Consider the following 26,523-nt stretch of genomic DNA (forward strand, 5'->3'; position numbering starts at 1 on the left):
AAAAGAGGGTACTTTGCAAATTCGTACATTCCAACTTGGCAAGATCACGGTACTGAATAGCTGGGACATGGTATATGTACCTTGCAGAGTCACGATAGCTCAGCGATCCGGATGGAATGTCGTTTTTAAAGCCGTCTAGTTCTAGTTCCTTCTAAAACACGCATATTTTGCATGTACCTAAGTAGAAATGAAGGCTTACGCGACAGCGGTTCCTGTTTAGCCTGACCCTCGACGCTGCAGTTTCCTCATCGCTGCAAACAATACGTTGGCAGGGTATGCCAGCTACATCCGTAGAACAATCGCTGCTCCGCATGGTACGAAAGTGCGCGCTCTAACACACGCGCCGTCCTTGCGCAACTCACCTTGGGGCTAGTATATGCGTCCAGGCAAATACCGCAGCTAAAAAGGGGAGTCCCGCCATGCAGCGACGCCTGGCTCCCGTAGAGCGACCGGCGTTCCGACGCGCAGTTCATGGACATGACACAGGCACCCACCGGTGCGGGTTATCCCGTCGCCTGCGAGAAGATAATGTGAATGCAATATAAGGCATACGATTAGCCGTCCATAACAGAGACAATACCTTGACAATCTAATCTCGATCGTCCTCGACTCTGCGAGTAAAGAATATGTCTCACATCATGCAGTTTATGTGCATCGTTCAACGCGCTCCGGCTGCATCATAATACAGTGAACCCCCGTTAATATGACCCCCGATAATCTGACATACGCGCTTTACGACCCTACTCCTGGGGAACAATTTAGTGAAGCCTCTGAGAATCATCCCCGTTAATATGACAATTCCGCATTATGACCAAAATTTTCGGGAACGATCATGGTCATAATAACGAGGGTTCACTGTATTGGCAAGACATAGCAAAACGCGGCACGTCTCATCTCCGACAAACCCCACAAAGTGAATCCCCTCTAAACGACAATCACGAGCAAAGCACATCCTGCAAACATCCCAGGAACATTCCCATGTCACCTCAATTCCGTTCCACTATACTCCGTCCTATCAAAGACCACTTCCACTTACCCCGTTGCATGTTGACTTCCATACGGAACCTGCGTGCTCTCTACCCTTTATAACTACCGACCGCAACGGGGGAAGACGCAGGACTGGCAACGGTGGCGTTGCGTGCGGTCGGCTCCGCTGGGATTCCCGCGATTCCCGGCGGCGGCCGCCAGCGGAAGCGGCAATGTGCCCGACAGAGCAGAACGCGGGCCATTGTCCCGCATATAGGCAGCGGTTTTCCTTTCGGACCGGGCCAAGAGCACCTCCCACCATTTAAAGAGCTCATTGTGTTCAACTCTTCTTCTCCAGATATGGAGCTTTCTACTTTAAGGCCCGGCTTGCATATAAAAGTGAATGACGCGCGGGCGTGTGAATCTCCCAACAGGTTCTTGAAGGCTCGTCTTCTAGAGGTGGTTCGTGTTGTTCGTGATTTTAAGATACAATCTGTTGTTGCCGGTCCATTGTTCGCGGCGTGGGTATAGAATTTTTTATGTTTTGGTTTGCTTTAAATGTACATGTATCCAGAGAGACGCGTTATTTATGGTTAGTCGCATCAGGAACTCGGGATTTGATGTGAAAGCGGTGTTATCGAAGCAGGTCAGGGCTTACGTGTAGATGGAAGAGAAGAAGGCATAAAAGTGATTTTGGAAACCATACAAACGGGTCAATATCCTGTAATTTCGCGCGTATATATTGGCCAGACCACGGATATCCCGCACGACAGCTGCTTCTGCACTGGTGGGGCACACCGGCCGACATGTCGGTACGCCGGCTAGTACGTCTTGGCGCCGTGTTTGGAAGCTACCCTCTCCCAATGCGGAGTCCAAAATTTGGTAGCGCCTTACAGACTGCGTATACAGCGTACGGCTAAAGATTGCCTACGAGCTGCGCTTGAAATACAGGAAAAATACGGACGTTAAGTGTTTTGACAAGGGAATCCATCACGGCCAACAGGAAGAGTCAGGGAAGGGTAAAACACAAGCTGACCATGCTTCCGGCAGCGCGTGTCAGAGATATCCGGTGCACGTTAAAGAATCCCAGTGGTGGAAATTATCCGCGGTCCTAACCTGAGGCACGTCCAGCGTGTAGCCACACAAGTGTAGTATGTTCCCAATTATAAATTATATACAAGCTGACTACGAGAAAGGAGCGCTGACGCATGTTGTGCCTATATACTGCGTGTCTCTGAAGCACCAACAAGGTTGTCCTTCGTACAGATGATGGGGTATCGTTTCGCTATTTCGGGCCCTGATGAAAGCTGTAACACTGAGTATTGGCGTATTCATGGCCGTGTTTTGTTTGTCCGTCCGGGGACTTGTCGGACCATGACGGAGTCCTCCTTCTCCTTGGTGGGTTTCGGCACCTCCGTGGTGGTTCGGGTTGTTGGAGGCTGGACGTCTCTCTGTTGAGTGACGCTGAAATTCGTGGCAGTGTAAGTAGTTGGCTGGAGGCTCGGTGTGCTATGGCTTCCTTCTCGCAAGAGTGGTGGGAAGAGACGAAAATTGGGGCCGCGAGGCTTTTTCGTCAGTGGCGGGCTCGGCGGGCGCGGGAGAGCCGAGAGGAAATGCAAAACCTTCGGCAAGTGCTGTCAATTTTGCGTCATCCGGGGTCGAGGGGCCCTGGCAACGACGATGCTATCCAGGACGTTCTGAGACGTCTTGCCTCTCTAAAGATGCGTGCCTGGGAACACTTTGCGGCGTTGCATGCAGCTGAGCGCTGGTCACAGGAGTCCTGCTGCTCGCGCCTTCTTCTTGGCCGCTTTTTTCGTCGCCCTCCAAATGCTGTTGCGGAGCTGGCGACCTCTGGCGGGTCTGTTCAGGCTAGTCCTGAAGCCGTTCGGGCAATTTTTCGTGACCACTTCGCCGCCTTGTACGGCGCAGTCGTGCCTGCTGATGACGAAACGCAAAGCTTTCTGCCGACTCAAAAGCACTTCGTCCTTAGCGCAGATCCGTTTACTCTGGACGAGTATACGGCCGCCGTTAAGGCCCTGCGAACTGGAAGGTCTCCCCGCTCCGATGGTCTCCCCGCCGAATTCTATAAGTGCTTCTGGCGTACGCTCTCTGGCCCGCTGACAGCGTTGTTGAATGGCTGTTTGGCGGACGGCCTCCTCTGCCCGTCCATGCGAGAGGGTGTGGTAACATTACTATGCAAAGACCCGTCTAGGAAGCGGGACCCGAATGCGTATCGGCCTGTTTCCCTACTTAATACGGACTACAAGATAGTTTCGACCGCAATTCTGCGTAGAATTTCCTTAGTCCTGGGTCTTGTAGTTCCCCCCTGTCAGGTCTGTGCTGTTCCTGGACGGTCAATCAACTTGCACACACAGGCCCTGCGTGACGCCATCTACTGGGCGCACAGCCGTCAGCAACCCGCTGTACTGGTGTCTTTTGACCAGAATAAGGCGTTTGACAGGGTGCATCATGGGTATATGTTCCGTGTGCTGGAGGTGGCTGGCTTTCCTCCCGTAGTGGTGGGCTGGATTAAGGCCCTATACAGAGATTCCTCTGCTGTGGTCGGCGTGAACGGGGGCGTCTCCGGTAGGTTCCCCATCATGACCGGTGTGCGGCAAGGCTGTCCTTTGTCCCCGGCGTTGTATGCCATGGTGTTTAGTCCTCTCCTAGAAACCTTAGCAACCTGCCTTCGACCTGTTATGTTTCCGTTGCCAGGCTCGTGGAACCTCCCTCTTTTCGCGTATGCGGACGACCTCTCCTTAATCCTCAGTAACGAGGACTCGATAGGTCGTGTTCTCGTTATTTTGGAGAGATACGGTCGAGTATCGAATGCGCGAATCAACAGAGAAAAAAGCGCTGCGCTGTTCATTAATGTCACTCCCTCCTGTCCGTCTCCATTCGGGATCCCTGTTAGGAATGAGGTGCGGATTCTCGGTATTCACTATAACAGGACTGGGGTCTCTTCTCTTTCTTGGTTGCGTGTTCACGAGCGCAGCGTCTCGGTTCTCACGGATTTAAGGGGCCTAGTGCTCCCTATCACCTGTAGAGCTCGCCTGGCTGCGTCGTGGTTCCTGAGCAAATACTGGTATCACGGGACAGTTTGCCTTCCTCCTCGTCAGGTTTTCCTTGCAGCAACTCGTACGGCATTTCGGTTCATCTGGGGCAACGGAGCTGAGTGGGTATCCCGTGCACGTATGTACCAGCCGAGAGAGGTTGGCGGTTTGCGGGTTCCGCACGTAAAAATCAAGTGTCTTGCGCTCGGGATAAAGGCAATTTTCGACGGCCTTAGTGACCCTGGCCACCCCGCCCACGATCTCCTGCAATACTGCTTAGGTCCAGACGTACGTCTGTTTCGCCCGCTTGTGCAGAATAGACCGCGCTCTGAGTTTGTGGCCTCGCACTTGAGAGAGTACGTTTTGAACGTCCGTCGCCTACGCGCATCATTCCCGTCGGAGGATTTCTTTGTCTGGTCCGTCAAGCAGTTTTATGCCGCTCTTCTGGAGCTCCTTCCGACGGCGAGCTCGGCTGTGCCTCGCCCGATCGCGTGGCTTCATATTACGGCCGGCTGGTTGGATGCGCGCCGTGCAAGCTTGCAGTGGCGTCTTGCGCACGACGTTTTACCTCTCAGGGACAGGTTGTCCCGCTTTGGTTTGACCAGGCCTTTTTGCCCTTTCTGCCCTTCCTTTGAAACGTCGGAGCACGCTTTTCGCAACTGTCTACTCCCCGATTTTTTGTGGCACAAGGCTGAGGTGCTTTACGGCATTCCGTTCATTCGGTGGAGCACGGTCCAGTTACTGAGCTCGCTCCCAGTTCCGGTCTGCGATAGACGCCAGTTTGTACTCCTGGCGGTAGAAATAAACTACCAGGTCTGGATAGCACGCTGCATAGCTGTGCACGGTGGCCGTGCTCGCACCGCCGTTGAGGTACTGAACAGGGTCAGAGCGGGCATCCGTAGAGTGTTATACAGGGAGAGAGCAGTTCTTGGGGCCGTCCAGTTTGGTGGGCGGTGGCAAACATCAGCGACCCTCTTCGAAGAAAGCAATGGTAGGTATGTCATCCGCTTCTAATATCCTTCGTGCTGCTGTCCCACGAGCAACTCTCCGTGAGTTTCGGTTTGTTGCGAGGTGGCATCTAGCACGTACATCAATCCCAGACCTGCCGTGAGCTCGTCTTTGGGTGTTGGCATTGCGATGGTTGTAGACTAGCGCGTTTGTTGCGTTAAAGGGAGCCAGCCAATATGGCTGGTCTTCCACGATGATGCCAATACATATAGGTATCTCTCCTGCTTGATGACAATACATACTCCCTTGAAATCCGCGTAAGCGGTGGAGGGAGGCAAATGGGAGCCGGTCCCTCATATACCGGAGAGGGGCCCCTTGATAACGCGGTCCATCCTCGGGTGGGCCGTGTCTTTGAACGCGCGGCCGATAATAAGGTCGTCGGGGCAGTATCGCTTGCGGTGCTGTTCCGGGAAGATATTTTCTTGGTCTTTCCGGGAAGATAGTTTCTTACATCTTTCGCGGTGGTGGGAGGCGAAAGGGAGCCGGTCCTTCACATTTGGAGAAGGGCCCCTTGATTAGTGATGTCACGAACCTAGCAGAGTTCGAGTTCGCAAAAGCCTCGGCAAAATTCGCGAAAGTTCGACTTCACTGCGCATGCGCTGGCGTGACCTGCCCGGAAACGTAAACAACCAACGTACGCCACTCAAGGCTTAATTAGGCGAATGTAGTTCCCTAGACGGGCTTATGGCTTTTTTAAACAGACCGAAACAGGCATCAAGTAACAGATGATTTTACCAGAAAGATTAGGGAATTACGGATGAAATCATACAAAAATCAACGTTGTATGACGTACCAAACGTATAAAAATTAAAATGTATCGCTAGTTTCTTCAAGGCAATCCGCCATCTTGGCTGAGGACCTTCTGACCTGACCTGAGGTACAGTCTTCGATAAACGAAATTGGAATATGTTAAATTCAATCCAGAGAGGGGATCTATTGGAAACTTGGGGTGGATTAAATGTGAAGAACAATGTTGGCGCTCATTGCGCACTGTTACACGTAAGTGCAAAAGCAAATACACTAATGAGGCATTTAAGTTTTAGAGCTGGGGCTCAGTTACTGACTCTGTCGGGGAAACTATATAAGGGGAATCGGTAAGTTAAGCGAAATAGAGGGCTATATAAATGCCAAGGAAGATGGGCTCGCTTCTTTCCAAACACAGCTTTTTTGTTTGTTTGTTTTTCTTTTTTTTGCTACGAGCTTAAGAGATCTGCTGTAGCGAAAGAATGGGCGTATTGTGATTGACAGCACGCTACAACTGTGTGTTAAAGCCAGATTTAATCCTGGCCTTTTTGTGACAGAAGTCAAATGCCATTTTTTTTCGATCCGCGCTCGGGAATCCCTAGACAATAGCAGGGACAGGAACCGTTATTTTCGAGGTTCGGTTCTTTCTTTCTTTTTTTTTTTTTGTTAGCGCCGCGAAGCAACTGTGGCTATGTGCGGCGTACAGACGTGGACAGATGGAGAGGGGACAGCCGAAAGGAGTTGGGGACCGGGGGGTTAGTATGTGTCCTGGGCCGACTTCAGAGAGAACTGTGGCGACATTCGTCTGGAAAGTCTTCGTAGAACCCAGGGAAAACCTCAGACAGCACTAGCCGGTGCCACGATACGAACCCATGTGACCTTCCAGTTTGATTTGATATGACTTTACGATCTCGGCGTGGAAAGCGATCATCCTAACTACTATGCCACGGGGGGGATCGGTTCGGGTTCGGGCTCAAGCATCAGTTCAGTTCAGTTCAGGTTCGGGTCCAGAGCAGAAAAAAAATGAAGGTTTGCATCGGGTTGAATCGGTTCGAATCGATTCACAGAGACTCAAAAATTTCGATTGACTGACATTACAATACAAACATGATTTGGTCCGGGTTAAGTACGCGACATAAATCTTTCTCTCATTGAGGTGTGATTTCTGTGAATACTGTGCAAGAAGGAATTTTTCTGACAAGCGTAGTACAACGGCGAAGCTACACCAGCGCGTTGTATACAAGTTGTTTTTACAAGTTGTTGTTTACAGGTTGTGCGTTGTATACCCGGGCATACAAGTTACTGGACGGAGTAGTACAGCTACCTGCGACGTCCACTCTAACGCGGCGACGGCTGGCAGAGCAGTTGGAGACCAACCCTATCTGCGCTAAGTAGAACTAGAGGGAGACAGCGTTGTGGGTCATTCCACTCATGCTTGGCTGGGGGTGTTTGTCGATAAACAGACTCTCCGCTCCGAATGCGCCGAGGAGAGTTATCGTGGAGAGAAGCAGGCGGCTTCTCGACAATCACCCTCGAGCAGATGGGGGAGGGGGAGCCCACAACGTTCTCTCCCTATCGTTCTACTTAGCGCCGATAGGGTGGCTCTCCAGCTGAGCCGTCGCCGCGTTCAAGTTAACGTTGCAGAGAGCTGTACGCCGTGTTCTGCTTGGAAGCGAGCTCCTAAGCGAATTTTGCGACTGTATGAAATTACATTTACGACAACAAAGCGGCACAATCAGTGCTGACGTATAAATAAATAAACGCGGAAGAGAGAGAGATAAGGTTGTAGAAAAGACGGGAAATTTCATCGAGTGGTTCCTGCCTTTATACATGCTCGAAATTCAGAATCAATAAAGCGAGTCGTTACGTATTTTTTGCTTTCTTTTGACTTTCTGGGGAACTGTACACTGCCACAAATGAGTTCTTCACAGTACTTTGTAATAAATTCGTATTTTGATTAATGAACGATGAACGTAGATTTGATGAACGTTGATTCATGAACGTAGTGAAACCATTGAAACTCCGCTACATGGTTTGCAAGAGGAACACTGGGGGATTGGCTTACTGAACCAACCGGTTTTACCTGAACAGTTTCACGAACCGGTAACCACATCAGATTTATTTCGGTTCAGTTCCGGCTCGGTACAGCGGTAGAAGTGATTTCGTTTATATTCAGTTCGATTCAGCAAGAAAAGAAAGGAAAAACGCCGTTTTTTTAGCGATTTTTGGTATGGGTGCAAGTGCAGCTCCGCTTCCGATACCTGAGCACTAGCAATGCCCGAGAGGTCCTTCTCTCTGGTTCTCTACGACGGCGTTCTCCGCTTGCCGTTCTTTGCACTCGAGGGCGCGCTGGAGGGCTGTGGTGACGTGAAGACTAAGACAGTCAGATTGTACGAGAGAGACAGTTGCATGACAATGAGAGAGGGCCCCCTCAAGTGTACCTCCATGTCCCCAGTTGCGATATTCGCAATCTCGAACGCCCTTGTCTCAAAAGAAATAAAATCCCCGATTGCTTCGGAAGTTCACAAACCTCTATACCTTCCACTGAAAACAGTGGCCTCACATAGTTCAGAATAAAGGAAACTGCTGAAATACAGAAATACTGCAATTTAAAACGCTGTCAGAATCGACATGTTTGCTGGCAGATTGACTGTCCTGAACATCTTTGTCTTCAACACTTGGAAAATTGCAGCTACATTTTTTTCTACGTTCCCTTCGTTTAGCGCGTGAGCGAAATCCGTGTTCAAATATTTTATGGCGGTTGGCCCCACGGTGACGTCACGCTGACTACATCCACTCATAATGCGGGGATTTCGCCACTGTGAATTATTCTATTATAGATCAATTTATTTTAGAACGGGGACCAAGAGCAATTTATTTTCTACAGTTCGTTCTGTAACGATGAACTTTGATCAGTTTACATCGAGGCCATGATCGAATGCTTGTCTCGTGACGTAAACCCCGAATCATCCTAACCTTCCGTTTCTTCGTCGGCTAGTATGCTTCTTCCTTTAATTACCATGTTTATGCAACGTTGCAAGCTCTAGCCTCAGCGTGAGCCGACCTTGAGCATATCACACAACGCAATACAATACATACGGCCTCGATGTACCTGGCCATCACCTTGGACGTCACATCATCTTTCAGGGAAAATATTCCAGGAACCAAGGTGAATGAAACTTGCAATGACGTAATCTTGCCCTTCGTTAGGAGCGGATGTATCACAAGACACGTCTCGTGCGGGGAAGGAAAACGGTTCACAGAAAACAACAAAGGAACTAAAATAAAGAAAAAGTTTCTTGGTGGGGAAAGAGACGAGAGCACGCAGGTGTCCAATTAACGTGACCTACACCTCTTTCTCTCTCTTTGATGTTCTTCTCTTTTGAGACATCATTTCCAAAATGAATGTGAGTAAAAAGGTCGATATGGTTTTATAGGACGCGTAACGAGATTAACTTCCGAAAATGTAACTTAGTTTAGTTACAGTCATAACGAGGAAAGCTACACTGGGTCTGTTTTGTTCGACTCATGGTGACGTCACGCGCTAGTTTCGGGTCACGCGGACGTGCAGTTTCGGTGCTACTCCGTTGCCGGAATCCTCAGGTGTGTTTTAAACAGCACTGGACTACTTACTGGTTCATTGCGAGAACTTCGTTTCCTTTTTTTAATCATCTTTTTTTTTACCTTTTAATCAAACATCTTAGAAACCTGGTCGAAACGTAGACACCCCCAGCGTTGATATACCACTGGTGTTTCCTTGCAAGCTCTTTTGTCTGCCCCAAGTTTCTACAGTCCAATATTCTCGTGGTCGTTTGCACCGTTTGAACCTTTGAAATACATACGAGGTGTTTGTTTTATTCGACACGTATTTTTCATTAAAAAAAAAACGGCGAGAGCCGCGTAGGTGCCATCTTGGTAGGCGGGCTATGCTGCCAGGCTGATATCCTGTAGGACAGCGTATGCAACTACCGGTCAAATCATATTAGGTCAAATTCATTAATTAACTTATGTATTACATGTTTCCTGGGAAATGCGAGATAGCAGAATTGGAGCCAATCATCATTTAAATCCATCGTCCTTTTTCAACACGCTGATAACATGAGATACAGTCAAACTCCTTTATAGCGAACACCTTTTTAACGAAAATACCAGTACAGCAAATTTTTTTGCGGTCCCGCTGGAGCCCTATAGGTCCAATAATAGACATCCTTTTTAACGAAAATACATTTACTGCAAATTGTTTTTGCTGTCCCCTGAGTTTCGTTGTAAAGGAGTTTGACTGTATCAATTGCAAAATTTTGTTATGTAAATGAGCCGAAACCAGCACGCGTTTCGAGCGCAGAAAGAGCGACAGGCAATCCACGTCAGAGGGTCACGTGCTTTGGAGCGATGGAGATGATTGGAGGAGGCGTTAATCTGTTGGCCAGATCACTGGCACCAGCTCGCGTGGCTGACTGGTCATATAGCGTGCTGGTTATGTCACATCGAGACTGGGGAGTACCCGAGTTCGAACCCCGGTGCCCGCTGTGCTGTCTGGGGATTTTCCCTGCGTTTTCCTCAGACGCTGTCAGACATACGTCGGCGCAGTTCCCTTAGAAGTCGGCCCAGGACGCACATTCCCCCAGAGCCTTAGTCGTGACGTACGGCGACCTCTGTGAAGTGCTCTTTGCTCTCTCTGCTATTGTACTTTCCGCAACGCCACCACCAGCTCCGCTCTCAGGCCCAGATCGTTCACCGTCCGTCCAGAAATATAGTGCTTTTTTTTATTAAATGAAAGAAATAAGACAAATAACATTTTAAATTTTTTTAAATAAAATTAAAGGACAAAATTAAACTAAAAAGGTTCCAAACAGAGAGAACGCGTAGGCGTCCAATTATCGTGGCCCACCTGTTCTAACATTCTATCTTGCGAACACATACTACCTACTCCAATCAGCTCCATCGCTCGAAAGCACGTGACCCTCTCACGTGGATTGCCCGTCGCTCTTTCCGCGTTCGAGTAGTGCGTAGTTCTCGTTTCGGCTCATTTGCATAGCAAAATTGGGGAATTTATATCTTAAGGCACGTTCGCTTCTCAGGGTGTTTATTAAGGACGATGGATTTTAACAACGATTGGCTCCAATTCTGCTATCTCGCATTTCCAAGAAAACAGATAATTAGTTAGTTATTAATGAATTTTAGCTAGTGTTATTTGTCCAGCAGTTGCATACGGTGTCGTACAGGATACATCCGCTGGCCGTATAACCCACCCGCGACAACGAAATTTATGCAACTCTAATAGCTCTTGATAAAAAAATATAGATGTCGAAGAAAGAAAAAAAAAAAAAGATACCCCGTATACATTACACATATTAACAGTCGCATCCGCTACGTCACCGTTCACAACATTTCATAACGCCTTACCACGCTTTATCGCTACACAATACTCAGTAACTGTTTTCGATCATAATCCAGGACACTACCACACAACCCGTTTACATTAGCAACACTATACCCATTCAAGTTTCGTTACAGCTGCACCTATAGAGCGACTCTGAGCTCCAACATCTGTTATTTAAATCGTATCCCGGGTTCGACCAGGGGCTCTTCGTTTCGATCAGCCGTTTTTTTTAATTTCCACAGGCAGCACAATCCTACAAGCATTATCGTGTCGGTCGATGTCAATAATATGTCGTAGCCAGCCAATAAAGTTTCCTACATCGAAAAGCCACAGCACTCTCAAAAATGTTTCTTTCCTTCGCAATGTCCAGTTTCCAAACACCGCAAATAGATCTCAAACCACGAGGAAAATTACAGCCGTTCACGTCCGTCACACGACTTCAAACAACGATTACGTAGATCGTGCACATGTCAGCCTTTTCAGGGAACCTCTCGATACTTCCTCGATCGCATGCTATATGCCGCGTTAACACGTATTGTGCCTTCCTTCGTGCTTCCTTCTAATGGATATCCAGGAAGAACACGGCATAAGAAATATGCTTCCAGACCCGTACAATAGAAGGCTGGTTATCATCGGTGATGGTCTATTATAAAGAAGCACAATTCAGATCGTTTTTCAAACAACACGGACCAGGTATTAGATCACGAACACAGTGCCGAACACGTTAGACACGAGAGATCGCAAACCTGTACAGGCAAGGACGAAGCTGTACAATCATATGCTAGAATGATGCCACATATGTATGCCATATCTTCTTTCCTCCCCCTTTTTTTCAATAAACATGTCGGCCCCCCCCCCCCCCCCCGTCGATATCTTCTCTTGTGTTCTACGAAGCAGACGACAAAGCAGAAAACGAAGCAGACGACAAAGCAGAGACGAAGCAGACGACAAAGCAGAAGAGAAAGCAGACGACTTTTTGTTTACTCTGTCCGGTTGACGTATGAAAATAAAATAAAAAACGGAAGAAAAAAACTTTCTGCCACAAGCGAATACAAAGCTGACGTTGACCCCAAATTCGAAATGGATTGCAATTACGTCGAAGACTTATAAAAAAAAAACTAGGTTATTTAAAGCGGACGTTAAAGTTTCCCACCGCAGAGACCAAGTTATTAGCATAGTTAAACTATAGCTCGGCCTATTTCAGAGTACGCGTGTGAAGTATGGGATTCTTATCGCAGTACCGATATTCCTAAATTGGAGCCTGTTCAAAGTAAAGCGATTCCATTTGTCCTATCTGTATATATACGACTTTTTTTCCCCGCGCTCAGTTCTGTTACAGCTATAGGACTCACTCCATTATCTGTTAGGCGTCGGGCTCTTCGGTTGAGGAAGTGTCATTTGATAGTGAATCGTCAAATAAAAATTCCGTTTGATGAATATCTTAGGCTTGCTGGAGCTTCCTCTTTAAGAAGCGCACACAGACTCAACATTGTATAGAGTACGCATGTCGAGTAGACCATGTGGCATTACCGAGTCGAATGCTATGGATCGCATTGTTCGCGAGATGTCTTCAAGTCAGATTTTTTATTCACTACTGCAATAGCCTCGAGCGAGGCTACAGTATGTCCAAATAAAAAAATAAGAAAAAGGTTATTCTAATGTCATTCTGTACTTAGTTGTAGACACTTCCGCCTTCTTGGAGTGGAGCATAGCGCACGGGCGTTTAGCGAAAACACGTTGCGCTTCATCAGGGGAAAGTTATGCCGAGAAAACTGTTTACGAGTCGAGGAAAAGATGCGCGGCGAAGGATTTCTGCGTACGGGTTGGAAATAACCCCGCACGAATACACGAAGATTATGCCGCTGTCACGCATCAACGGAGCCGCGCGAACAGCACGAAACCCGGAGTCAGTGCGCACTTGGCATATACGACCACTTTCGAGTTTGTTTCCAATTAAAAGTCTCGCTCCTACATACTTAATCATGAGTTTAATCAGTGTTTGTCCATACTGTTAGCAGGACGTCAGGGAAATCATTCGAAGAAAGCAAAAGAAAGGCAACTAAAAAGTGGTGAACTCGGAGGTGATTTTAACGTGACCCTCTATAACGTTTCTTCTGGTGCAGATTTTGGGGCGAAGATAGGCTTTTAAATCCGGGCGTTAAATTGGAGGGCATCGAGTGAATCCTGCTCTATCCCTATACGGTCAGGGGGTACTGGATACCGGAACGGTACCAATTTTCATGCTAGGGCCTTGCTCTACAGTGCTCCTGCCCAAGGCATACTTTATACTAATCGCACACCATCGAGTTCGAGCTTCGTAATATTTTAGTGGAGAGGTCCCTAATATAAATCCTCCGGTCGTCATATAACATTCAGTTGTCGCTTGAGGCGTTGTCGTGTTCCTCTTTGCTGTAGCGCAGAGTAACCCAGATATTTCAGCTATCGACTGTCGCCTGGGCCATCGTACAGTTCCTGGAACCGTTGCCTGCTCCGCCCGTTCAGCGTATCAATTGGCTTTATTAAATACCGAGATCAACTTTCAAATCTGGATCCGTCGTTGCCGGCTGGCTTTCGGTGGCCCAGACTTCGGAGACGCAGCTATATTTCAGGCTGTCAGGGCAGGGCTTCGTAGCCACATTGTCCGTGAGCATAAGCACGGTATGGTCTTGTGGAGTGCTCTCGCCGCTGGCTGACGTCTACTCGTCTTTTCCGCCACGTTCAGGGTGAGTGGCAAATCATGTTCTAGCCAGCTCGCTAGGACCGTACTGCACTCTGCAGCGGCTCTCCCGTGTTTGGATTGTTCGCTTGGTGTGGTCAGTACGAAAAGCAAACTCTCCTAGAGAGTGTTGTTATCTAGCTTGTACGACTGTAACGTAAAGTTAGTGTCTGTCCAAAGGGGACTACCTCCATAGGTAGCTCTCCTGCTCGATGACAATACACACATATTATACAACAACAATACAACATAAATATATGAAAAGCAAACTCTCCTAGAGAGTGTTGTTATCTAGCCTGTTATCTCATGGATGTTTGGCATTGGCAGTTCCGTGGGACTGTATGCCTAGCACTAGTTGGTCCTGCTCTTCGTTTTTTATGGCGAGGGCAGTACTATTTTTGAAATGTGATGTGGGCAAGCTTGCGCTTGTCCCATCCTACAGTTGGCAATACTATCTAGCTTGTAGGATTGTAACGTGAAGTTGTCCAAAGGGACTAAGTCCATAGCTATAGCTCTCCTGTTTGATGACAATACACACTCGGTCGCGGAGCGTTCCTGCCGGTGTAAAGGGGACTACCTCCCGAGGTAGTCCTCCTACCTGATGACAATATACATTGGCATACAACTTCGACGCCAGTACATATATGTATCTGTGTACGATAACTCGAGCACAATACACGCGTGTAGCTGTCCGGTATGTAATTCTCGTCGGGGGACTACCTCTATAGGTACTTCTCCCTCTTGATGACAATACACAGGTGTAGGTTGCGGCCTATGGTTGGACTTTGATGCCAATACATACTTCATGGCAATGCACACATGCTGAGTAGGAGTAAGATAGGGCTAGCCCACGTCAGTCCATCCACCAGTAGGCGTACGATAAAGTTTCAGTCAGCGTAAAGAGGACTACTCCGGTGCTTCTACAGTTAGTTCTCCTACTTGCCGACAATACACAGATAATAATAATAATAATAATAATAATAATAATAATAATAATAATAATAATAATTTTTATTATAGGTATATAAGATAGTGTAGTACTAGTCAGTGATGGCCATTCACTGCTTCTACAATAGTTAACTATAACTACTAACTACTTCGCGATGGAGTAGTTTAACTAGTAGTTCGTCACTTTTCAGGGGAGGTAGTTAAAACTACTGCAATGTATTTTAACTACACGTATAACTACTTAACGTTGTCCATCAACACCAATTCCATTCTATGGTGTTCTCGGACACCTAAATATGAATCACAAGCAGCGATAAAAGTGAAGATTTAGTACACATGCACGGCACAATTGCTCTGCACCTCCGTTCTCATCAAACAAGTAGCTCAAGGTAAAAGTTTTTTCTATAATCAAACTCAAACTCGGAAGCACAATCGTGCCGTAAAGCTTGCTGCAAAATCGGAAGTAGTTGGCGCCTGCAGTAACCTAACAATTGTAGTTAACTACTCGAAATAGTAGTTTGACTAGTAGTTGCCACTACATTCCTGCAAGTATAGGTTAACTACTTTTTAACTACAGTCAGGTAGTTTAACTACATGTAGTTAACTACTAGACCATCACTGGTACTAGTAGCAGCAGTGGCTAAGTTTGAATTTGGTTTGCGACTTTCTGGCGCAAAGATGTCTGGGATCATACTGCGCCGTACTAATTATAGCAGTCGCTAAGTATCTGAGGATGTGGTTTTTCTCGCCCGTTTCCGAGTTACTCCAGTGACGACGAAAATGATCATCCCGGAAGAATGGTGCCGAGGGAATATCCTATTTGAGAACTGCTCCAGAACGGACTGACTGAAAGAAAAGAAATAGAACAAGAGGAAGATGCAGCATAGAACCTGGTTGGCCCACACAACGCCAGGCACATCGTATATAGTATTATGTCACAGATATATCCTCGGCGCCTATTATTGTATTCCAAGGCCCGGATAATTTGCAACTGCTCCCAGGGCGCACAAGTCACGACGCACGTGACACAGACTAAATGAGCAGCACCCAAAATAGAAAAAGAAAAATGGTGCCAGCTGGGTCACGTGGTGGCCACGAAAGCACACGTGGTGTGTTGTGTGCCCGCGACGAGCGATGAGCGGACGAATATTCATTCAATCAATATTAAATCAATATTAAATTTTAAATCAATATTTAATCTATTTTATTTATCTATTTAATCAATATTAAATAGAAGTAACCTCCAACTACACGTTGGAAGCGCAACGATTCAAGCTCAGCTTATTTTGCAATATGATACTGAAAAGATGGTGATACTTCTTCGTCACATAATAAAGGAAGACTTAATGATTTCGTATTATACACGACATCACGTTTATGTGTGAGAACAACATGGAGCAGAAATGGTGTAACATTAGCAATGTGGTACAACTGAATAATTTGGGAATATTTGATACTTAATTCGTGCTTCTACTTTGAGCTAACGTAAAATGTAACTCTACATAAATGACACTTTGTCAAAGACGCAACTGTGAGCTCGTTCTACTTCTAAGTCACGAAAAACATAGTTCAATTATGGAACGTTAAAGTAGTTCGCACCATATTTGTATGTTCTTTAGCCATCCTACGACATACAGTCATTTTTTGTCCTTAAAAGGTACGACAATTTTTAAAAAAGTGTACATTCATGCGACCACCGAGGGTTTACATATTTTAAACAGCGTATCGTTTCCATACTTCACTACATAATCTTTCGTAATATAGCGAAGAAAACGGTAGGAGCGCATAAACGCCCACTCGCCTCTAGAACCTGGTTATCTTTGAGGAGCAAACTGCGCTTCGGTAGTTGCTGATTAGAGCCGGATACCCTTTAGTAAACAGAAATTATCGGCCAACAGATAGCCGAGAGGGACGAAGTTCAATACTATGTATTGACAATGCTCAGTAACGATATACCATATACAATAAACACAGATTGACATGCAAGATACACTACAGGAACACGACAAGCAGGACTGTAAGATAGGACATAACCCTGCTGGTCGATGAGATTGTTTTCTGGCTAGGAGCCGGGCGTTATTGATATCGCACGTTACATTTCAAAGGGCTGTTATTCCACGATATTATGAGAGGAATATTTAAATGTTGATCGAGTTCCATGAGGTTGAGGCACGGTGCAGTATACAGTCGCGACCTATACACATACCATATTTTCACGTTGATTCGCCGAAGGACACACAATTGGTCACATTTTTTTTAACGTCATCACTAACAACAACAACAACAACAACAACGTTATTGAGAAATGATATAAATGGGGAGTTTCATCGCTATTGTTCTGCTTGCTTTTGATTATTGTAAAGACACATGCTTGGGCCCAAGACAGGCTCGCGGTGTCGCTCGGTTTTCTAAAAGATACCATCTCTGTTCTTTGTATGTATGCAGGCTAAGCGGGCCGTCCAAGCATCATTCAACGCCAGACATCTTGGAACAGCTGTGGCATCCACATGTACATCTGACATCGCAATACCATAATAAATCAATCGCAACACTGAACGAAAGAGCTAGGGCACTCGTACACTGAATACGCACTGGTCTGACTCCTCAGATAACACATTTTCCGCCTTCGATTTTCTGCTTTTGTTACAATATATAGTACGTGCATTGTTCGGATGCTCTTTCACAAACCTGTTCGACAAATAAAACCTATAATTCTCGAAGGGCGCACAAATTTGTGCGTCAGAGAGGAGAGCTCCATCCAATTGCAAACATTCTCCCTGCCGCGACTCTGACATACGTTGTCCTTGAAGATCAGACAAAGTGGTACCAGTACATGAAAAAGTATAGCAGTTGCTGCTGGAGGCTGCCTCGCTCGCGCAGCGGGCACGTTCACAGCTGGCCCGAACGCTTCCGCGTCGTTATACTTCAACGCGTGGGTGAAGGCGTCAAAGAGCGATAGCTTCGCGTTACTGTAAAAAATGACATTAGTACGTCGGATAATATTGTAAGCTTGTGTTCTGCGTGAATGGACGTACAATGTATAAAAAGACCAGAAACGCGAATGTCACAAAAATAGTGATATGGGCCTATTGGTGCATTTCCAAGCGAAAACTGAGCTGAAGACATGAACTCGAACAAAATAATTTGTAGTTTTTATTTTTATTTTGTGTTTTTTGTAATTTGTAAAATGTAGCTTGTAATTAATTTGTAAAGTGTAATTTGTAATGAATTTGTAAAGTGTAACTTCGTACATTAGCACGCACGAACTCGAACAAAATAAACAAACGAACGAACAAAACAGTTGGGAGCTCGTGAATTTGGAAACGTGAAAGTGTTTTTTATAGTACGATCAAGCCCTCGACTGATATTACAAGTGATATAACAACAGCAAAGGTCGGACATAAGGATGATCGCGGACTGTTTAAAGATACTATGAAACGTAATCAGCGAGTAATGGTGATTCGATTGCTTAGCAGAACAAAACCGGAAGCTACAGACAGGTGATGACCACGAAGTGATACGATCAAAACATCAACGAGCCGCCGACATCAAGCACAGGGGAGACAAAAACTAAAAATAAATACTGTTTAATTTTGATAAAAACAGGAGCAGGAGTCGACATCCCCACCATCAAAGTTTTTTCTTTTGTCTAACAGTGTATGCTTGCTGTTGACTTTTCCCCTGTTTCTACTGAGCACGAACTTTTACATTCCATCCTATGTATGTAAACATATATTAGTATATGTAAATTTTGTATTTGTGAGGTAATATCAGATTTACAAAAACCTTCGAATTCAAACCAAGAATACTATTAGGATTATATTTCGAACGTGGCACTTTCTCGACACCCGTCTACAGTACATATTAAGTATATCCCAAGCATGTTGGACGTAAAGAATACGAAGCGAACTAAATTAAATTTAGTATAATCTTTAACGCACTTCAGCAGTCAGTGATTTCTGTTACCTAGCAATAGATTCCTTCGAAAAGTGCTGAAATTACAATTTGAAAAATACAAAAAAAAAAGATTTCAGATGTCGAAAATCATTGTGTGATCCATATTGTTGTCAAACACATACAAAAAAAAAAAAAAAAACTGCCGATCGCCGCAAGAACGTTGAATGAATGATTGATAGCGTGTGTTAGTGACAGCGACTGTATACTGTGGATAAGTGGATGAGGTCCCTGGCTCTACGCGCTCCGAATAATTCCGCACCGCAGTGCCTTATATAGACAGACGTGCAGACGGTGGAATCAATAAGGTTTGCTGCTACGGCAACGGTACTTTTCTTGCTTCCGTGCTAACACCACGAAGCAACTGCGGCTATATGAGCGTTGCACAGACCTGGGTGTCGAAAATCTAGAAGGAAAACCAATGAAAACCACAGAGAGCACTCTGCAGAAAGTACACTAACCGATTTAGTGAGTTTCCCAATCTCGCTTCACTTCTCTCCGGCTGAAAAAAATGTATAGCTTCGACGGTAGGCTTTGTGACACGGGTAAAAATATTGAGAAAAAGCGAGGGGTCCTGACACCACAATATTTTTAAACGAGTATTTTCAGCATTGTGTTTATTTTACTTTAGCACAGTGTGACAATGTGCGGAAAAAAACATGACATTAGTCTCGTTAACAGCCTGCGAGAACTTCGCGGTCTCGGCGATCCGGTGGCGGCCATTTTGTTTCTGACACCATTTTGAGGCCAATTCGTTTAATGTTTGAAGAAGATTTGCAGAAGGTGTTTTTAAATCAAAGAAAAACATTCATAGGAAGGTATTGTGGCGCACGCCCAAAAATTTTGCCCCCGTTTATTCTTAACTATCGTAGTTGTCGTCATCACTGCGTAAGTAACACTTACTTCAGCCGCGTAACAAACACGAAGTGAAAGTAACATTTCATTCGCTGGTTAGAGCGCACTACGTGAAAACGACACTAAATCATTCCGTGCGACAGGGGTACTAGACTACCCTCACTCCTGGGACACCCCTGAAATACAGATACTGTTCCATTTCTAACACCCCTAGGCCAATTAATCCTAAACAAGGGGGAGGTATGGCGTGTATAGTCATCCCACCTGCGTTACACAAACACAACAAAGGTTAAGAGGATATTTCGCGACGATTGCGTGCGAGCCCGAAGGTCGCCTCACGCAAATTTTCTGTACAAAGCACGAGGAGATAACCAGATAAGGGGTGTCTAAAACAGCTCCGCAGTCACCATGCAGAGGGTATAGACTTAAAACAGAGCATACTGTAGAAGTCATTTTTTCCGCGTGGAAAATATTTTCGCGTTTCCGAACAGAGCTGGTTTGAGGAGTTATTCGCGAGAAGTTAAATTCGCGACACAGGTTTCCGGGGGTGCTTTGCTCTTGCATATCGTGCCGCCGTCAACACTCCGGCATGTTTCGGCAAGTACTAAGACATCCGTTGTTCACGTTAATGGCGGCATTCTAGGTCAATTCCTTTCTTCTCCTCACAGGAGGAAATGCCCTGTACAATGGCCTTTAGGGACCCTACAGGAGGTCATAGTACTGGCCGCGTGCAGGTCAGCCACTTGGTTTTAGCAGCTCTCATTCATTATCACTCAGGCAGTGAACAGTTCGGTTGAGGTGTGGTAGTATCATACAAGCTGGTTTTGAGGATGCTAGAAAAGGCTTCGTGCTATAGTGCTACACTGTATGTACAGTGCAACGGGTTTGTAGGAGTAAGGGTTTGTAGGGTGATCGATTTTCATTTCCTTACATCTAGCCTGATGGGATAAAACAATCTTCTGCGGCTTGCTTAAACTGCCTACACTGCATGGAGCAGAAAGAGTCAAGGTAGTCACGGTACAGCGTCGAACGCCGAACGATTTTCGCCCTCATGTGGCTAGAGTTATCCGCGGGAATTCGCGATTTTGGAGGAGTGCGCGAAAAACGCGAAAAATAATTCCGCGCGAAAAAAACCACTTCTACAGTATGTGTTTATGAAGGAATCGGGGCTCAAAAAAGGATCAAAGTGTCCCGCATATTTTTAGAGCCGACGGTCGTGACCTGTGAGCCGCCGTTCTGCATGGTTACTTCCTGTGGAGGAAATCCGGATGACGAAGAAATCAGCGAGACGCGTTTATATATACGCTGGAAGCGACGTCGTCGGAGGTTATAGAAGACATATAGCATCCAGCGAGAATCGCTTCCTTCCATTTCTCTGAGCCTGTACATATCTCGTGCTATAGTGTCTATACGTATAGCTGGGTCACCAGCAGCGGTCATGTTCGTCGCAATTTCTTGAAAGTTTGTACAGATTTTTATAGCTGTACGTAGTCTCAAATGATTCATGACTGATATGTCGTCAGTTGACAGTAATGTTAGGGAGGGTAAACAGAGCGCTCTGTCACGAGATCAAAATTAAACTGAGAAAGAAAAAAAATCATTTGGGAGATGACACTAGCACGCCAATGATGAATCTCAATGGTTCATAAACGATATTAAGACAATTGGGTCCGCAGCAAAGTTGCGCACTTGAAAAAAGTGCTGATGTTGACGAAAAAAAATAATAGCACTTGAAAAAAGATAGTGTTGTTTTCTGCGCCTTCTTCGCTGTTTGTGGTCCGTATTTGATAAACTGGCTTCTCGGCGACTATCCTCCATAAACTCTATCTTGCGACGTATGTTCAGCGCATTCGCTCGAAATACGTCACACTTCGCACTGACCATAAATCGAAAACGCAATAGCAGTATAGTGTATCTTCACCAACACGGAGCCGGAAGTAACGTATTGGTGATGCTTTTCGATGTAGGGTAGCTGCGGAACAAGTTTTTTTTTTTTTTTACCATGCAAATCATACGGCATTTTGAGCCTGTAAGTATAGGTTATCTTTTGTAAACGTTCCAAGCACGAAGCAGTTAGGCATGACGAAAGCTCTCGGACGTCATAAAAGCCGTATTCAGAGCGGAAAATACGGGATTGTGGAAGTGCACTCATCCAATTGTCCTAAGTGGCTCATGGCAGACACGGAAGAAAAGAGAGAGGGAGAGAGAGAGAAAAAAAAACATTTGCAGGCCGAGAGTGGGTACTATAATAAAAAAACTATCATACAGGAGGGCGAGTGCGGCGTGCAATGACTTCCTTGTGTGACTTGCGGCGATAATCTTACAATTAAAAAAGAAATGAACGCGAAAATCACGTCGCACCTTGGGAACACACTTTTTCATTTCGTTCGGCTCGTTTTTTTTCTGCAGCTCTACTAGGCATGAGGCGTGTTGAAAAAAAGAAAAACAATGAATAAAAATGACAATGTAATAGCAATGACCGTATAGTTACAAGCATTTACGTGCTCAAGAACAACTTAAGGGGATTCCCCCCCCCCCTTTATATACGAGGTGTTCCAACTAACATGGACCAAGATTTTTAAAAAGACAGAGTCAACTGGGATATTGTAGAAGCGCCTTGAGAAAACCCTGAAGCATGTGTTTCGAAACAACGTGTGTTGTGTGTGGCCTTTTGCGGGGAGCTAAAAAAAAAGCCCACAAAAAATAAATAAATAATGGTGACAACGCACCTAAACGACCCTAAACCAATACTTGAAAAACTAGTTAACTAGTCATTCATTGGTTCGACAGAATAAAAAAAAAAAAAAAAGAATGCTGGCGCCTATAGGATACACGACAGCTAGCCACATGCATTCGCTTTTATTGAGGTAGCGCGTAGCTCTTTTTTTTTTATCTTAGTGATAGTTGTTAGTGATACACCCTGTTAGCACCGCGAAACGACTGTGGTTATGAGAGGACAGCAGAAATAAACGGGAAACAGGAGGGGTTAGTATGCGTCCTGAGCCGTCATCAGGACGAACAGTGGCAACTTCCGTCGGCAAAGGTCTTCCGGAAAAGTCAGGGAGAGCCTTAGATAACACTCAACCCTATCACCTCCCTGTATTTTAGCGTGATCTCGGAGCCATCGCCAAAGAGCCAGACGCTGCATCCACTCAGCCGTCCAACAGTGGCGACAAGTCAAAACTTTTGGACACCGCCTCTACTTCGTTTAGCTTATATTCCAGCTTTCCAATGGTTGCCAGACGAATATCAATATCCTGCCGAGCAAAAAGGATCGCGCTGCACTGTCTGTCCGGCCCAGACGTGCGAGACCCACCCAGCCGGATCGATGGGCCCCTACCGGGTGATTCACCCATGTCTGACTCGTCTACATGGCAACACATGCGTTAGAGATGGTGCTTTTGATCTCGTCGACAGGTAACGGACAAAAGTCTAAAACGCCCGCGTGCGATAGCGATGTGATGTTTGGCGAAAGAGGCGGTGCCGTTGCCATGGAGATAACGCAGCTAGAAAATAAAATGCTGCAAAGGAAAGACGTCTGTGCGCCTTACTGCGTCCGAGGGAAAACCCAGGGTGCCTGATTCGAACAGGGTGTAGCTCCCTGTTTTGGCGTCGAAGAAGATCTTACCCAGTAAACCAAAGGAGTCGGTGCTTTAAAAAAGAGAGAGACCAAACTTTTTTTTTTAAAAAAGGGACTTTATGTCTTGACGCTATATACTATGATCATAAGCGACACCACAATGGATTCAATGTGGCCGTGGATTTAATTTTACTCAACCGGAGAATCATTAAGGTGCGTTGAAATTTGTGTTTCACACACCCTCGAAAGGGATCGCGCGTCGAAGTAATTTGTTCCCTGCCACCGAATTGCTGCCCTCAACAGCCAGATTCGAACCCTCAACCTCGGTTTCAAGTTACCAACTCGAACAGGGGTACAGGTACCCCTGGTATAAGTACTGTTCCATCGTTGTTTCTCATACACCCTAAGTCTCAAGCAAGAAGTGCTAAAGAAAAACACGAATAAAGTCATAACGCCTTCGTTAAACAAACACAACAGAGGTTAAGAGGCTACACTGTGAGGGCTCTATGGGCGTCTAAAGAAGGTTGAGTGTTTGACGTCCCTCTCTTGAGAGCGATATGTCTATTTGTGTTGTGTCACCACATTGTTGGTGTCCTCTTCACCTCGGCACTTATTCACGTACGTCAAAATCCTCTCCGTCCAAAGTTTCCAGGAGCAGGTGTATCCTGTTCCTCATATGTAGCCATGCCGCAGTTTGACAGACGACTGCGAAGCCCCGCCCAGCTCCGATTGTCCGTACCCTCATCATCCCGTACCTCTCTGACCCGGGCCTGTCTGCCACGGACGACGACACGACCACAATCGGGGGCAGACTCGACCTGCAAGATTCCTTCGCCATCAACCTGTCTCACGCCCGTCACCGTGAGAAGTCCGCGCGCTTCAAAATTAACTCGCGCGCACGTGTTCGCGCGCGCGTTCGCTGCTTTTTCACAAAAGGTTGTCGAGCCCCGGTGAGCGACTGACGGGAGGGCAGTGGCCGCTCGCTCGCTCGTCCGCGTCCGTCGGAGTCACCCAAATTTCGCGGAAGCTCCCTTCGCGTGGGAAGGTAGCCGTGTCAAACTTGCTGACCAGCTCTCTCCCGGGGCGCGCATCGAATGCTTGCTGTAAAGGGTGCGTTCGCCGAGGGCACTGCGCGAGTATTTCTCGGTTCCTAAGCACGCACGTACATTGACTGTAACGAGAATAATAATAATAATAATAATAATAATAATAATAATAATAATAATAATAATAATAATAATAATGTCACGAAATGTAACGATACATGGTAACGACGAACTTAAAAACTTGATGTTTAATATTGCAAGACCTGTTTCCACACTACCATCATCGTCATCATCCATCTGACAAATTGAAACGTGACATGTAAACCAGAGCACGATTTTTTACTCCGTTTTTGGTTGTTTAAAACTCTGTTACTCTGTTCAGCGCGAAGAAGGCTGTTTAACCGCGAAATAAATAAAAATAAAAGATGCGCTCTTTGATGACGTGCCGAAGCAACTGCCACCAAGTTGTTGGCGTCTCCGGCCGGGTTCCAACCCGCCACCTCGAGATCAGTAAGAGGGACGCGCACGTACATAATCAGCTGCAAATTTATCTGAATATATAGCCCTTTAATTTGCATTTTAACTATTTTCCACTCGATATCTAAACAACACAATAAACGCGAAATATTGTGTTTGTCCGTTGCATTGAGGAAAAATTACTCGATACGAATTATTATGAAGAATGAAGAATTATGAGAACAATCGGAACCTGCACAACAGGTAACATTACCATATCTGTGTATCGTTATTTTTTCCTTTTTTGTTTACCCTACTCAAGGCTTAGCATTATCTTCTGATTGTTGCGGCGCTTGCAAAGTATTGTGTCCAAGATCATTGCTCAGACGATCGTAGCGCGCAGGTGTGAGTGACATTGACCCGAATGTGTTGAGGCGCGCCGCCTCACTGTTGGCAAATAACGGCAAGGCAGCTCTTTAACGTAGAGGTTAAGGTGATGCGAGCACTCAAGCGTAAAGTTTCTATCTTTGCAGCCTCAAGCAAATAAAAGTTCCTTCCGTGTTCGACATGCAGAAAACACACACACACTGAGGCCATCCGGATATATCACAAAAGCATTAAAAACATTTTTTTTTTCGTTGCCGTGACAGTGCGATACTGGGGACATTCGCAAAGGTGTCGGTATCAATGTCCCACCCGTCCAATTACCTTCCAGGTTTCTACGATTGCTGAAGTGATCATTTTTTTCTTGACCACCAGAGAAAACAAAAAGAGTATGATAAAGTTCAGCTTGCATTTGGATGTGTCTCTTCTCTTTGTACACTTACATAAAAAGTCAGGGAAATAAAACCAGGTCAAGTCCATTATGCGCGCAGTCGCGCATTCAGCAGAATTCAGGCGTACCGAAACATGTCTGCCTGTCATTCTGTTGCAGACGACAGTTTTTTCCACACAGCCCCCTTGCTCAAATCCCTGGCACTTATTTCTACAGCAGATTGGGAGCAATACGCTCGCAATAAAATCTTGACAGAACCACAAGAACATCAGCGCGAGGATTTACACGTCTGACAGCTGCGCGCGACGACACCAACTGCGATTACCCACAGATGATGTCACATGTACGTTTTAGCGGCGCACTATACACAAAATAAAATCACCGGAAACCGTGAATGCGAGCAAGTGGAGTATTTCCACCCCCCTCACATGTCTTTTACTTGCTACATTACGTACATTACTGCAACCTCGACAAAATAGCAGCTCGGAGCACCGAGATCACACTCGTGCATCGCTTGTCTGCAAACACATGACCGCACTTTGACCGCAGATGAGAAAGTTGATAATCGGTGCGCGGTCATTACAAGACGTTCAAAAGGTTGTAGAGCCACTTACCGGCAGGAGAAGCTTTTTAACGAAACATCCAACCCGCGGAGCCAGCGATGACGGACGGCGCTGCGCTGGGAGCTGCTAACGGAGTCGTCGTCTGCGACGGCGCGCATGACGTCATCTTCGGCTGCTACCGCCAGGGCGCGCGGCCTTGCGCGGCACATTGTTGTGGGCGGTGGCGGTCACGATCGGCGCATCAGCAATTTTCTTTCGCTTTTGAGAAGGATGACGGTTTTATTGGTATGATGACGTTGCTTGAGAGATTCGTATGCAAGGGGAGATGGAAGTCTGCTCGAACGGATATGGTATTTGTCGAATACGAGCGCGCAACCAAAGTCAACTGACAGAACAATCGAACTAGACATTACAAATAAAACAACCATTGTCTCCTCCGTGGCCTTTGTGTTCACCTCCACGGCTTGTACGCAGAATGC

The 26,523-nt window shown here is 46.2% G+C and overlaps 1 protein-coding gene across 2 annotated transcripts in view; it reads right to left on the reverse strand.

Moving 5' to 3' along the window:
* LOC135394951 (tripartite motif-containing protein 3-like) overlaps window positions 1-26,212 on the reverse strand; it is a 31,485-nt gene extending 5,273 nt beyond the window's left edge. Inside the window, exons 1-2 of one of the 2 annotated variants that reach the window (XM_064626055.1) lie at window positions 26,096-26,212; window positions 363-515 (exon numbers count right to left, since the gene is read on the reverse strand). In XM_064626055.1, the coding sequence (XP_064482125.1) occupies window positions 363-479 (117 nt within the window). In that variant the 5' untranslated portion in view covers window positions 480-515; window positions 26,096-26,212. Of the gene's footprint in view, window positions 1-362; window positions 516-1,036; window positions 1,132-26,095 lie in introns of those variants that run through there. The other variant, XM_064626056.1, reaches the window with a different exon arrangement.
* Window positions 26,213-26,523: the final 311 nt, after the last annotated feature.

The sequence above is a fragment of the Ornithodoros turicata genome, chromosome 5, assembly GCF_037126465.1.
Source record: "Ornithodoros turicata isolate Travis chromosome 5, ASM3712646v1, whole genome shotgun sequence".
NCBI classification, from domain to species: domain Eukaryota; kingdom Metazoa; phylum Arthropoda; class Arachnida; order Ixodida; family Argasidae; genus Ornithodoros; species Ornithodoros turicata.